General features: G+C 51.2%; 1 protein-coding gene across 1 annotated transcript in view; it reads right to left on the minus strand.

Annotated features, from left to right (window-relative positions):
* Nucleotides 1-15483, minus strand: part of GNAO1 (guanine nucleotide binding protein (G protein), alpha activating activity polypeptide O) — an 80398-nt gene that overhangs the window by 28674 nt on the left and 36241 nt on the right. The window contains exon 3 of the mRNA XM_010136433.1: nt 6775-6935. Within this exon, the coding sequence (XP_010134735.1) occupies nt 6775-6935 (161 nt within the window). The remainder of the gene's footprint in view (nt 1-6774; nt 6936-15483) is intronic.

Here is a 15483-nt window from a genome sequence, read left to right on the forward strand (position 1 = left end):
TATCGGTGGTGCTGGCTGCTCCTCGTCTCTAAGGAAATCATGGTAGGAGAAGAGATTGTTCTCAAATTCTGGCTGTGTCCCCTCCTCCAGGCAGCGTCAGCTACTACTGCCTGGCTCCTGCCCGTTCGGGTGGGAGCTCTGCCAAGAGAGACAGCCCTGATTGGTACCGGGGGTCATTAAATAGCAATTTATTTAGTCAAGCCCGGTGGTGCTGGCTGCTCCTCGTCTCTAAGGAAATCATGGTAGGAGAAGAGATTGTTCTCAAATTCTGGCTGTGTCCCCTCCTCCAGGCAGCGTCAGCTACTACTGCCTGGCTCCTGCCCGTTCGGGTGGGAGCTCTGCCAAGAGAGACAGCCCTGATTGGTACCGGGGGTCATTAAATAGCAATTTATTTAGTCAAGCCGTCAAGATTTTCCTAATCCCCCGGCCAAAGACAACACTGTTACGGTGCAACACGGCAATGGAAGCTGGCAGGGAGGTGGCAGGTACTGCGACATCTCTGTCCCTGAGGAATGAACCACCTACGTCACTTCTCTGCTCCTCCTGGCAGTGCAGTCGGTGTTGTCTCCTGGCTCTCTTCAGACAGACCTTAGAAAGATTTTTGGGGGGTAAAGGAGGGCTAGGAGGGGGAAGTGACAACACTACACCACCAGTTTTTGCCTGCAAGATCTGTATCTAAAGAGGTTCTAGTGGCGCTGGCTGCAGAAGACGCTGTTTCAGATGGAAAGGCAGTGAGCGAGCGAAGTGTCAGAGCGATTCATCATTCCTGGATGTGTCCACACCGCTGGGTGCTGCCACCAGCTCTGCTCCAAAGTCCAGCTGTAGCTTCTCCTCTTCATGGAATAAGTTAAGTGGGGGGTGATGACATCTCAGATACCTCTGCACAGACCGAGAGGGGATATAGTCCTCCAGAAACCAGGTGCTCACCGGGGACAGGACCTCTGACTTTTTCTTATCCTTCGTTTTCTTTGGAGTTTGCACGAGCTCCAGCCAGGAAACTTCTTTTGAGACCATTTCCCGTTTCCCCAATGACTTGCATGTGTGGCTTGGAAAGGGTAGAGGGAAGAGCCTGGCTCTGGGACTAGGCTTCTGGGTGCAGCTGTGCTCCAGGAGAGAGCAGGGCTGGTGCAGCTCCCCTCTGTACTGGTGTCTGCGAGGGGCCGAGCGGGGTGGGCAATGCCTTGTGATGGAGCTGTGTTACGGGGGCAGTCCTGCAGACCTCTGCTCCCCCTGCTTGTAAATGAGATTTGTGGTGAGGAAGCCCAGTCCTCCTGCTCTCCTGGCAGTGTTTGGGGGGATGGGAGAGTGAGCATTGCTCAATGACACGGTCTCCACCCTGCCTGGGGCCAACAGGGGCAGCCCCCAGCGAGACCACATCCAATTTTGGTGAAACTGTGTCTTCAGGTGGATGAAGACTGAGGGTGGGACACCACAAAACATCCAGCAGATTTCAAAGAATATGTCTCTTCTGTTGTGCCCTTCCTCCAGCTCCCACTCAGCCCTAGGTGTAGCCAGAGGATGACAGCGATTTTTTAATTCATGAGGAGAGTGATGAAGCCTGAGACCTCCACCAAGCCCAAGCCCTGCTAGGCTCTAAGAGGCTGATGCTCAGAGGTGATGTCGCAGAGCTGCTTCTCCCTGGAAATCTATTTGCATCTCATTTGTGAGCAAGGCTGGCGGTTCCAGTCACTCATCTCTGGCCTTTACGAGCCGTTTTGTTTTTCCTGTTGTAAGGGGAACTTAATTATTCAAAGCTGGTGGGGATATTTACTTACAGGGGTAAATTAAACCATAAATTCAGACAAATGTATCTGCATCTCTGCTTGTGATGTATTTTCCCTTCCTGCTTTATTTGTGCTTGGGCTCCAAGACCACAAAGGGGGGCTGTTCAATAAACAGCGCAACGCAAGTCATCCCAATTATTAATTGGTTTGTTCTATTTATGCTGCTACTCCCTCCAGTCAAATGCAAGGGAGTGCAAGTAACAGGCACGAGTAAGACGGGTGTGCAGAAAACCGTATTCTAATGCAAAAGCTTTGATGAGAAAATGGAATCTACGCACCTGATGGGAATATTAATGCAAAGCCTTGACCTATAATTTTTCTTTCTTCAGTCTGAGAGAGCCAGCAACAATTACAGCTCATTAAAACGGACCGTGTCCTGACAATCATGCATAATGCCCATGCCCTGCAAGTCCCATGGCCTAAATGCTTGCCTTGCTGGTCCTGCATGGTCGGGAACAGGAGACTGCAGCCAGCCCTGAAGGCGCCTTCTCCCTTTTAAACCCATGAGAGAAAGAGCGAGGGGGAAAATCAAAAGACAAACCCCAAAGTGCTGGTTTGGATTAGACCTCTGGAGTTCACTTGGACCATCCTCCTGTTCAAAGCTGGGCCAGCTTCAAAGTTAAATTCAGTTCGAAAGTCAGCTCAGGTGGCTCAGTGTTGAGTATTTCCATGGAAGGAGATTTTAGAGCCTCTCTGGGCAGCCTGTTCCAACGCTGCCTTGTCGGGGCTCAGTCTGGAAGCCGCTCACCACATCACACAGCATCTGGCTCTCTGCTGGTTTCTCTATGCAAAGCATGTGGGATGCAGTGGTGTCAGGAGGGAAGGTGACACCATCATGCAAAGACAATTCCTTTGCAAGGAAAAGAGATGAGAAAACAGTCCCACATGAGACAGGATGAGCAGGAAGGCGCTGCAGTATTTCATGCTGAGTTTGGTGCCACTTCTCCGTAAGGCGCTGCCAGAGGAGCTCTTGAAGACGGAGTGACAACAGCGTTGTCCAGTTTGGGCTTGGGATTTGGCAGACTTGAGATGGCAGGGCTATGGTGAAGCTGCAGGCACCATTGCATCTCTCTTCCTCCACTGAGCAGCGAGGTCTGCATCTCTCTCTGGAGGCATCTCTCCCTCCCTTCGCTCCCTAGAGAGAGAGCCAAAGCTTCCTAGCCCTGACACCTCGGCTAAGTGTGAAGATGGATGGGTTGAACACAGGCCTAAAATATTTTACATTTTCACGGTCGTTTCACAGCCCTGGCATTATCAAATGATCTTTCAATGTACTTGGAAGCAGGAGGAGAATAACTCGACATGGATTCTGGCTTTTTTGTGTCTGTGTACTTGCAAACTGTCTCTGCCTACACATCCTGCGGGGTCTGCGCCTGTTTGGATACGCACACGGAAAACCGGTGGATGCTCCGTCTGCTCCACTTCCCTCCGTGAAGAATGGGGGCTGTTCGAAGCCGGTCCCCATCCCTGGGTGGTTGAGATCAGACCTGCCCTATGTGCTGTGCTCCACTGACCAGGCTAGTGAGGAACTCGAGGCTGGGAAATGCAGGACAATTTGAAAACCTGAACAAAAGTAGGAGATTAAGGAAACCAGCTGGAAACCTCTCTTTTGCTGATGTTGAAAGCCAAATGTGGGTCACAGATGTGCTTCCACAGACAGAAACTGGCTAGAGAAGAAAAAGACATCAGCAGTGCCCAGACTCTTTGATGATCAGAGGTAGATTTAGCTCCTGGGCATGGAGACAAGAAAGGAAGAGGAGATGAAGTAGGAATAAAAACATAATCAAGAGATTAGGAATGTGGAACTCAACCCACCCATAAATTTGCCTTAGGGAATGATGAAAAGATGCAGTAACAAAAAAAGACGAAGCCAACTGCTGCATTTTACCCTCTTCCCTTCTCTTGTTGTCCTTACGGCTTTACTTTTTGCTGTCCAAGATACAGGAGGCCCGTTAGAGAACCTCTCCTCTTCCTTGGTCATGTTTGTCCTTTGCAGAAGTGCCGTTTTCTACTGCTCCTTTGCAGCAGCTCTGAAACCCTTCTAAGGACAGGCTGACTAGAGCCTAACAGAAGGAAAGCTTCGCAGGGGGCTCCACACCGTTAGGCGGGCATGCGTGGGAGAGCAGAAAGCCATGGGCTCCTGCCCATCTTTGATAGGAGAGAAGAGCTACTACTCACTTCTGGTTTAGGCTAATACAAAATAGTAAATCTATTTTCAGTTAAATTAATGACAGACTAACGAGAGCCGTGCTGCTGGCTCTTGCAGGCTGCTGATCAGCCTGTGACTTGGTCTCCCGGGGGCTGTAACAGAAGGTCTGTTGTTGGAGCCGTTTGGAACACCTCAAGGTAAAGCACTGGAAGAGCAATGTAGGATGACTGCAGCACTGACTCCGACGAGCCCGAGTGCTGGGTCCTTACAAATAGCCTGGCAGCAAACAGGGGTTCTGGAAAGCGTTCAGCGGGTGGTTTCTGGGGTGAAGGGAAGTGTCCGGACCACTCCTGCTGGCCACAACAGGACCTGGTCGCTTGGTGCCATCAGGCTTTGTGACGTGCTGAGCAGCCATGGAGTGCCATCTCTGACTCCTGTGGTGAACTCCCTCCTGCCAGCAAAACGCCAGTCCCAGTGGCTTAACATCAGGAGGAGCCTGAGATACGAGTGACGCTAGTCCAGCTCACTGCCCGTCACTGGTTTTCAAACTTTGGGGACTTTCAGATTCAGTTCTCGTCCGGAATTTATTTTTCTCAGCCCTAACAAAAACACATTTTGTAGCTGCTAGTGTCTTAAATCCAATATCGGTGTCAATAAAGATAAGCTCTTTCCCGGAGGGGGGAAAAAAATAGAAAACTGTCTCCAATCTTTCACTCATGCAGAAGAAAACAACCCCAACGTGTTGAAGGATTAAATGAAAAATATGCCTCTTTTCAGCGGGAGTCCACTGGGCGTGAATAAGTGCCAGCCGAGCTCTCACTTGCATCACCATCTGCTGTGATGGCACCAGGGCCTAGAGGTGCAGCAGGATGTGCTACCGTGCCCTGCCCTGTGACAGCATCTCTGCTCCTGCTGACGGAACCACCGGGGGCTCCCAAAGGGCAGCAGGTCCATAAATGCAAAGGACTTTGTTGCCTTCAGCTTCACATCTGACCTAGCCCAGAGAAAACCATCCAGCCACAGCACAACTCACCCTGAGAGAGGCAGCACAGACCTGGGGGGGGTTGGATTCGCGCAGCCTCCTCTGGATGCCAGCGGTTTTGTTAAAGACACTGCAATTCATTTTGCTGGGCTGCAAGCACACGTGGGTACTGCTGTGGGTACCCAGCACAGAGCCTCTTCAGCTGATGTCGAGCAACTGCTTGTGCATTCAGAGCTCCTGCTGATGGATTGCCCAGCAGCTGGGCACATTGGGAGGGCCAAGCTTGTTATTTTCAACCGCCATCTCGCATGGAAGGAAAATCAAAATACTTTCCTCAAGGTAATTGGCTCTAAAACAATTGAAGAATTTTCCACAAGGTTGTAATGCAATTAGGACTGGCGTGTTAGATAATTTGTGTCTCTAAAGGTATGTTTATGCCATCAGAACTCTCTTTTGTGGAAAAAATAAATAATTTTTAAAAGATTGCTGGAAACAGAAGGCTGGTTTTGTTATTACAGGCAATGAAATACAGATTAAACAAGGACGTTCGCCTAGAAGTGATTAAAAGGCAGCAGAATGTCTGGATCACCACCGAGAGGTAGTCGCCTGTGGTGAGGAACGGTTGGGTAGGAGCTTGTGGCACCAGCCACACATCTGCAGGTTTCCCACTTGGTTGTCAGCTGATGCCAAGTGATGTGTCATCGCTTGCCTTCTGCTGCAGCACCGCAAGAGCAGAAATAATCCCGTGCTCCCTAACTGCCCTGCTAACTTGGGCGGGAGGAGCTGGTGCAGACTGGGGACCATCGGGCCCAGAGCACAGAACAAAACCATCAGCCACGCCGGTGCTTGGGTCTGTGTTTTGATAGACGGGCAGGCAAACCCTAAGCAGAGGTGCCAGGCAATGCAAACACACAACAACAACAACCCCAGGAGGGCGTGAGTCAGCCGGCAAACTTGTTGACACAGGATATTGTGAAAGACAAAAGCACGGACGTAGCGTTCCCCTGTCGCCGTTGGGGAAGCCTCTATTTCCCTGACTACCAAAAAGGTCCAAGGTCATAATGGGGGAAATGATCACTCCGTGCTTGCTTGTTCCTTATACTGAACCACGTTTCCCTGACTGCTGCCCCAGACACAGCACAGGGCCTGACTGCAATGGCTGTCGCGACTGAAACTGTGGGATGAAAAGCTTTAGCCTCCTCGCCTAGGTGGAGGCCAGCAAGTTGGACAAGTTATTGTTAGAAATTGGTCTGAACTGAAACTGGGGAGGCACTCAACATTTCTTCAGAGCCAGAGCAGCTGTTCATGGGTAGATGTCCTGTCCTTATGACGGGATGAACCAAAGCCACCATGAAAAACAATCTGGATGGGGTCCCTAATGGTAGAGGTGCCACTGACTGCATTACGAGAACGACGCAATGCCACTGTAAAAGCAGACGTCCCTTACCCTTGGCTGTAACCCAGCTGCCTATCAGTGCAGTGCCCGACCATCAGAAAGCATGCCCCAGAGCTGTGCTGCTATACAGGTGATCACACCCCTCTGTCAGCTTTCAGACCAGTGAAGAAACCACCTGCCACGTCCATGGGTTGGTCTGCCACTGCTCCCTAGATCCATGTTTGTAGAGACCTACCTTGAGCAGTTTGGAAACCTGCCCTTGAGGTCATGGGCCTGACCCCAAACTGGCCAGCGGGGACATGAATGTCCTGCCTGATCCTTTCTGCCTTGCAGCAGCCTGTGTCACAGCACACATCACAGCCTGTAAGCAGAACCGTGTCTGGATCCACTGCTGTGGGGCCATCAACTTCACGAATCCAAACGCAACTTCTTAACATGACAGACTACGGACGGAGATACTCACTACTGGGCTGAGTCGTTAAGTTGATATTCCCGGGACCGGTTGAAGCATTCTTGGATTCCGGAGTCTGCCCAGAGTCTCATCATGGCTGACAGCAGCTCTGGAGAGAAGGGCTCTGTGTCCTCCATCCGGCTTACGACATCACAGACCATCTTGGCATCAGCCTGCAGAAGAAAGAAACAAAAGAGGTGATGGCGTGTTCAAGGCAGAACTGGGAGCCGGAGGTTTCCCAAGCAGCTCACCAAAGCGGCAGGAGTAAAGAGGCTGCGTTTCTCGGGATGGGGCTTTAGGATCCACACCAGAAAGGGCAAAAGCAGGACGGAGTAAGAAAGCCTGAGGGGAAGAGGCTTTGTACAACCCATCTTACATCAACAAATCTTTCTGTTCATCAAACCAGTCGGCACTGCAGATGCATGGAGCTTCTTGGGAACAGAACGTACACGTATATTTTAAACTGTTAGCCAAGAGCCGCACATCCTGCAGCACCTCCTGTTTGAACCAGGAGTGGCACCTTGCTGAAGTACGGGCTGTCGCTATCAGAAAGCACAGCAGAAAGGCTCCAGCGACATTTATTTTTCAGCTGCGTTTCCTGAATTCTTGCTCTTTGCTACGAGCCCCTGCACAGAGGCTAGTTCTTGCTAACACAGACCACCTTGGCTGGTGGCCGTGCTTCATGACTCAGGGGGAGAGGAATCTCCCGCGGTTACGGAGTATGGCAGTGAGGGCAGGGCCAGCTGGCCGTGCTCGCATGGAATCTTTTTTGGTGAGAAAAATGTGGCTCACTGGAACAGCACCTTTTCCTGGAGGGTAGTGTTCTAACACAGCTGGGGTCCAGAAGATGTCTCAGATTTAGGATGGGAACATCTAGATAGGTCGGGGATAGCTGGCTCCAGCCCTGCTGTAATTCGTGGGGGCTGATGCTTCACTCGTTGGCGAAGCAGGACACCCAAACTCATGATCCCCCCTGCTTGCTTTGCAGTAAGTGGATCTTCCCCGGCTCCCACAGACTCCTGAAACCCCAGAGGTGTCGGCTAATCTGCAGAGTTTTTCTTTCATTGCCTTGAAAATTTTTTGGAAAAGTCTCATATTTCTATCAGCTGAAACAAACCCAATTATTTTTGCTACAATTAATGGGAAAAGAGGAGCTCTTATTCCTCGTGGGAGCCTACAGCAAACTACTGAGGATGATCTCCTTGTTCCATCGCCTTTTCTCTTCTCTGCTAGATCGAAATCATTCTTGGACAAACACAGGTGGAAGTCCAGGGTGTTTGATCTAAACCAAACCCTGAGCGCTGGGGACCGCCTGAGCACTGGGGACAAGGTGTTACAGGTCTGAGGTTATTGCTTAGGTCATGGGTACAACTAGAAGTGCCCATGTCGGAGACCACCACAATAACCTAATTGCATGGGTGGGCATGACATGGCCTACATGGCCAGGATCAAAACTCTTCTGCAGCTTCTATTAAACACTGAAACTGTGGAGAAATCATGGGGCACCAAACTGCTGGCACTGGAGACTGAAGCTGCTGGAGATTTCAGTGCTCAGAGAAAGCCTCAAGCCCCCTGAACACCCAATCTCTACGAGCTGAGGGTGTCTCAGTACTGTACAGAACACCATCCCATAAAACTTTATCGGGTGGAGTCTCTATGCTTTGAAGACTTTACAAAAGTTAAGTCTTTCTCCAGAATACTTCATATTTTAATGCCATCCTCCCAGCCCTCTGCTCCGTTTGAAGAAACAGCCTTGGTGACTCACACCTCAAAGCCAAGATAAACGAAGAACCTTGAAGAGTTCAGTTAATTTCAAAAGCTTGTTTTCTGCCCCGGAGTGCTTCGTGAGCTCAGTGAATATTCATAAATCATCAGTATGGTATGCCTGCCCCGCTGGGGCGGTAATTCTGCTCCTTTCACGGCCTCTAAATAACACAGAACCTGCTAACGGCCAGTCGCTCGGGGCTGCGCTCCGGCATGGTCCCAGTACTTGTGCATGGGAGGTGCGGAAAAAGCTTCCATGCTTTTGGTCAGGTAGGAAGGAGGTCTTTCATATGTTATCTTGACTACTGAGCAGGGATTAGAGGTGTAAGTCACAGATCTGTCCATCTGTCTGTGACGGCAAAGCACGCTTGAAGCCCTCCAGCTGTTATGGGCAGGGTCTGGGCTTCTCCTGAGCTTTGCGCATTTAACTGCAGGGTGTTTTCTGCAAAGCGTCATTGGGGACAGCGTGGTCATCCCATCCTCTGAGCTGGGAAAGAGCTGCCTCACCTTTTCCACTACTGAAACTTGTCCCCTGCGATTTGAGACTCGAGAGGGTTTGAGCAGAAGATGCAGATGAACAGGGATGACTGCGTGGAATGGGAGTGATCAGGGATGGGCAGCTCCAGCTGCGGTTACCAGGTCTGCCTGGGCCAGAAGCGGGGCTGAGCTCGTAGGGCAGGGGACGTTCTGGTGCACGCTCCTGTGCAGTCACTGGAGGTCCCTTTTGGGGGTGGGAGATGTTGCCTTCCCACAGCGCAGGCAGCTGCCTGCAGCGCACACCCAGAGTCGACAGCCTGCACCGGGGGAATGGCTCGTAGGACAGTTCATTGCTCTGGCTGAATGGTAATAAAAACATTCCAGACCCAGTTTTGTTTTGCAGAGTGAACCCTTGAACTCTCCGTTTTATAGATCCAGAAAAAGCAGGCGAAAGGAGTATTTTTAAAAACACTCCTCCCCCCCGCTAAGGATGAAGCCCCTCTGTCAAGGAGCATGGGGCCATCCAGGAGCTCAGGCATTTGTTAGATGATTTAACGAGCAATTAAGGATCCAAGAGACGATACCCCTTTCTTTTCTCGCTCTCCAGGCTGCATCTCAAGCTGGGAATGACATTAACATCTCCAGCTCCCCCTGGGCCCAGCAGGTAGATTTTTAAATACTGCCTGATTGACTTTTCCCTTCCCGCCTCCCCCGGGTCCGGCGCTCCTGCTCTTCCCGAGGTGAGAGGAGCCGAGCCCCCTGCCACACTCTGCCTCTCTACTGAAGCCAGCAATTAAATAAAGCAAAACAGACCAACCAGCCCCTCCCCAACCCCCCCTGCCTTGCAGTTCCCGGGCAAGTTCCGACGGGCTTTTCGCTAATGAATATCACAGTGGTACTTCAGCTACCTCGGGAGCTAAAAATAGGCAGCGCTTTGCCCCTGGGATGGCTGGAAGGAGCCACAAAATGGTGCTTCCCCCATCACTGCCTCTGCCTTTCCCCCGCAGCCTTGTCTCCCGGTCCCTCTGTACCGCTGGCTGGGAGGAGGGCCAGGCGTTGGGCTGGTCTCCTTCAGGCTGGTTCTTATCTGGTAGGAGCATCCCAGCCCATTCCCGTGGCTTTCCCACATGCCCCACTGCCACTTCCCAAGGGCTGGTGGTTTCCATGGTGGGTCCAACCCCAACCCCCGAGGTGATGGCTTCGGCAAGAGCGGGGGTTGTTCAGCTCTGCGGCACTCTGGAACGCTGAATGTGTTCACCTGCAGTGGGAGAACTGGAGCTGCCCGGCTGGCCTTGGCGTGAGGAAGTAGCTAAGCTCGGAAACCTTGGGATGCTCAATGATACATCCAGGCTTTGGCCATCAAGCTAAAAGCCCTGAGGACCCCTTCTCAAAGAACAAACCCCCACGCCAGTCAGAATGGAGAGGGCTCTGCAGGGCCAGGGCAGGGTGGGGTTTCATATGACACGAGGTCCACAGGCAGACGTGAAAAAGAAGCTTAGAGATCCCTCGGGAAGTCAGCGTGTCTCCTTTCCAACCGTGGTTGTGTGTCTACCTGCGCACCAGCCACACAGGATCAAACAGTTCAGAAGGGGCTCTGTTTTCTCACTAAGCTGGACAGAACCACGGTTATTTAATTGTCTCCCATATGTCACTGTCACCACCACACAGGCTGTGCTCAGCGAGCAAACTTGCGCCTTTGCTTGCAACAGCCACATAGCCCAATTAATTTGTTACCTTGCTGGAAGGGAGAGGAGCTCTTCCCAGAGGCCTGACGTCCCTGGCTGTCATGTTTGTCCCTGCAAGCAAGTTATTTTTCGTCATGCCGGCACAGACCACCCCTAATTATTTCTTCCTCACCACGATCTGTGCCGAAGAAGGCACCAGCAGAGCTGCTCCTGCCCTGGCTGCTGTTGAGTTGCACTGGGACTCAGGTCCCCACCCCAGGGTAAATCCTGGCTCTGATCACTTGAAGTTGCCTGGACACTAACTAAGATTTTTTTTTTTTTTTTGCCTTTTTCAAAAAGGAGTAGTTTTGTGGACAGGGAGAATTTATGGCAAAGGCAAAGCCTTATGTGACGTCCCCCCACGGGAGAGCTGACCCAGTGTGTCACATTGCACCGTGCTTTCCTTTTGGTGAACTAAATCCCAGTAAATACCATTTTTGCTGTTATTTACTCTGATTAATCATCCTTGTCACTCAACCTATCTCAAAGGTTAACACTGGGGCGATTTCCTCCGGTGGCTGGTTGTACTCAAAGCTGCATCTCAGAGCTTTTCAGAAAATCCACGCGTGGGGGTAAAAGGTGAGCGTCACATTTTGCACAAGACAAGTCAGAGGCACGGTACTAGTTATTGGCAGGTAATCTCATGAAAAAAAGCAGAGGCCATCACCAGTGAGGAACCGGGGAGAAATCAATGTCCTGAAAGCATCCAGCATCCACAAATCACATTGCTGGAGGGACACCCAGATGCTGAGCTCAGGGCACAGCAGAGGTCTGTGCCGCTGCTGCTTCAGAGAGAAATGAGGTCCCGTAACAGGGTGGGGGGGCAGAACATGGTTTGTAAATGGAAAGCCTCCTCCCGCTCCTTGCAGAGCCTCTCAGAAATCTGGACCCTGCCTCCAGCTGACGTGTGGTCGCATCACAGCGAAGCCGGTTATTTTCACGGCGTTCACAGCCTGAATGAATTCTGGAAACAAAGGAGGGCTGGTGAATACGCCTCTACCAGAGGCATGCAGGGCCCAGCTCCAAGTCCACAGGAGGTTTTGTAGACGCTGAATAAATAGCTACACGTACGACTCTCCCCCTCACTCTCCCTCTCTTTCTCACACATCTGTGTTTCCGAGCTGACCTCTGAATCTGAGGAAATCTGTCTGGCACGAAGTAGCTGGTGTGCATCGCAGGAGAGACAACCTTCTCCCTTCCTCCTCCACGCTCCCATCCACCTTCAGAACATTTGATCGAGGACTCCCACCTCTGCTCTGGCTTGCTGAGAGACCCTGGAAGGTGCCGAGCTAGTAAAAACCTATCCAAATCTATTCAAATAGATGATACAATATCATACTATTCAAATAGCTTATTCAAATCTAGCCCTTTAGAGAATACCTTCAGGTGGGCACCCAAACTGCATGTCCTCTGCACTCTCATTAGTTGAAGGCGGATCTGGCAAGCTCTCTACACAGATCCCAGTGGTCTGGGGAAGATGGGTTCACGCTGATGTGAAGCTCAGCATAGCAAGCTCTACCAATTTGCATCACACAGCAAAGCTAAGCCTAACAAGTTAGAGCTGGTTGGCTTTCCACAGCGTCACGTTAGCCATCTTCTGCCCTGCTCTTGTAGAAGGGCTCACAGAAAGGTTGGCTGCCTCGGGTACAGCACCAAAGGGCAGCTGTCTGTCTGTGGGCAGACAGGAGATTTTGTACAGAACACATAACCCGACAGCCGCGGGGACGGACAGATCTTCTGACGAGGTTGTGCTGTCTGGGGAGCAAGGAGTAAAGCCCCTAGTTTTTGTATCCTCCTGGAGCCAAGATGGTCCCATCACCTCTGATCGTCTTGGCCAAGCACCTTTGGTGTGTCTGGTATTTGCTCTGAGATCTTTACCCTGAAACCTTGCTACAGGTGTTTTTTTTCTGTCTGCTGCTTCCTATTTGGCAAGAGGTTGAGCAGGACTGATGCAGAGATTATCAGAGCTCCAGAGGCAGGCCAACTGCTTTGTGTTTGGTACTACTCTTATTCCTACCCGTTCCGTATGACACTGCAGTTCATCAGACACAATTTGGTTGCTCTTATGTGGGTATAAATTTCTTCTCCCCTCCTGCAACACACGTACAATAATATTTCCTGTTTGCTTGGACTAACTGACCAACTGGCAATCCAGGGACTGGGTAATGCACGGACTAGACTAAGCTCTTGGGCCAGCACCATCGTAAGAGTTCCTACAGCCCCACCTCAGGTAGAAAATAGCGTTTCGCTCACCAGGGAGGTGGAAACACCCACCACCCACCACCACCTGCAAGAAGGATGTCACTGAAGGGCAAGTCATTACCCAAATTTGCTTTGTTTTAGGAAATTGTAGTGTTCTGCTCTGATCTTGCAAAGCGCCAAAGAGCTCCCAAGCTGGGAGAGACAAACATGGTGGGTAGCTGACCCAAGTCTCCCAAGCAAGGATGGGGAAGCCAGAAAGCATGTGTTAAACGGACTCAGAATAGGTCCTGACCCACCAGCTGGAAGGTGAGAAAACGGTGCTCTGTCTGTCCCTGTCACTTCCAATGCAAGAAGATGGCACCCCAAGAGACTGAGAGCCTTCCTCTGAGGAGGAGGATGCTCTGGTGGGTCTTCTGTCCCACAAGCACCACGCAGAAGGGCTGGGTACGGATCTGCAAGCCCGAATGTCCTCCCTCTCTGACAGCTTTCAGGCCATGCAGGCACAGGCAGCGCTGCCCACCAGGGAGGGGATGAGAGAGAGAGTCACAGATGGGGGACATTAGCTGCATGGCTTCATGCTCCGCAGGGAAGTGCTCTGCTGCGGCGCTGAGGAGGAAGCTGGAAGCACGTAAAGATGAGAGAACAAAATCCTTGCAGCCTCTTGCCTTTCTCCCTGCAAAATCCTCTCTGCTGGGTAAAAATCCATGAAAGTGATGGCACTGGAGTGTTTGTGCTGCAGGGAACGGCGGGGAAACGCCTGATATCCCAGGGTGGGAGAGCAGGTGGGGAAGCTGCATCGGCTCCGGTTCGTATTTGTGAAACAACCGGCTATTTCACGCTCACCGCAGAGCGGATGGCTGAGGAGGACGGGCTGAGTGGGAGCGACGGCGATCTCCAGCAACCCACTCTGGCTTTGGAAATTGCCGCACATCTACCACTCTTCAAATGTCTTTCGAGATTTTCCACACCGACATCCCTCCGGGCGACTGCGTAAGGGTGGCAGGGCAGCGGGGACACAGTTCCGTTCCAAGCTTCCCCACCACAAAGCAGGACATGGGCTTGGTCTTTGGAACAGAAAGGGCAACAGCCCCCACAGTGGGAGAGTTCCCAGGACAAAGCTGGATTTTTTTAACATCTCCAGCTAAATGCCGCTCGTTTATGATGATTTATAGGGCAGCGCCTTCCTGCTGGGGAGCCACGCGGTGCTGGAACCCAGTAATTAGTTTAATGCTCAGAGGTGGATGCTGAACGGTGGGTGCTAATCTCTGCTCTTAATCTAGCAGATTTACCAGTGCCTCGTACGATGAAGGACTAAGTCTGGGGGTTACAGTCATCTGTCCCTGAAGGAAGCGCCCGTGTTTCAATCACAAAGAGCTTTGTTCCATTTTACAGTCCTGTTTTACTTGGTGATCTGTGCTGAAGGACAAGGCGGAGAAGAAAAACTTCCCCACCCCACGATAATCCTGCTAAATGTCAGCTCCTTGGTGCCTCTTCTCTTCTCTGTAACCCATAACCGGGATTTCTGGGGAAGGATTTCCTCCTGCTCTCCAGTGCAACAGCCACAGCAGTTGGTGGACTTGGCGTCCATACCCAAGCCTTCTGCCTAGCAGGGCGTCTCCAAATTATTTCTTGCATTGCTGGTGTGACAGCAGGTACCACAGCGGCCACATAATGCTGGTTTTTCCACTTGGCGGCAGAAGTGAAAAATCAGGCGGTGTGAAAAATCAGCTTGGATCAAACATGAGCCCCAAATCCTCCAGAAGGTTTCATTTCACATCCAGCCAAAGCACTTGCCTTGAGCCCTACCAAAATATTTTGGCCTTTCAGGAATGCAAAATCCTTTAGAAAAATGATGGAAATGTTCACATAATTGTCTCTTGGTCATGACAACCCGTAGATTTTGACAAGATCTTACAAATGTTTTCAGTTTCTTTTCAACTTCTGTCCAGTAATGAGTACAATGAGAACTTTCTTATCAGGAGTCCTTCGTTCACTGCTTATTTGCTGTTTTAATTCAGATTCTCAGCACCTCAAATGTTCTGGTTTCCAGTGCTGTGCTCCTTCACCCAATGTCTCACAAGATGACCGCTGCTGAGTGCAGACAAAGGGGCTCCTTAGGCTGGACTTGGACTTCACAAGAGCAAACTGAGGTATGGGAAGTTCGACACCTACACGGCCTGACACAGGTACCTGGGGCAAGAGGACACGCTGGCACTGCGGTTTAAGAGCTGTCCAGGCAACTGGTGAATCATTAACTAACGGGGCATCGTGTCAGGCAGCGAGGGTGCTTTGGGGCCTGAGTTTCTGCTGCAAACCTATCGAGTTTCCTTTATTCCCTTAAAGAAGGAAGAGTGACCTCTGAAAAGATGGCAGTGCCTTGCTTTACCTAGCTTTCCCTGTTGCACATTGGTATTTTCTGGGGAACCTCTACAAAAAGAGAGGATGGAAGCGCACACGTGGAAGCGTGTGAACCTGCAGTTGTTTTGGGACGTCACTGGCAGCAGCTCCCAATGCAGATACCCCAGAAAGCTGCCTGAGCGATGCCCATTCCTGC

Source organism: Buceros rhinoceros, unplaced genomic scaffold, assembly GCF_000710305.1.
Source record: "Buceros rhinoceros silvestris isolate BGI_N320 unplaced genomic scaffold, ASM71030v1 scaffold17945, whole genome shotgun sequence".
Classification (NCBI taxonomy): Eukaryota; Metazoa; Chordata; class Aves; order Bucerotiformes; family Bucerotidae; genus Buceros; species Buceros rhinoceros.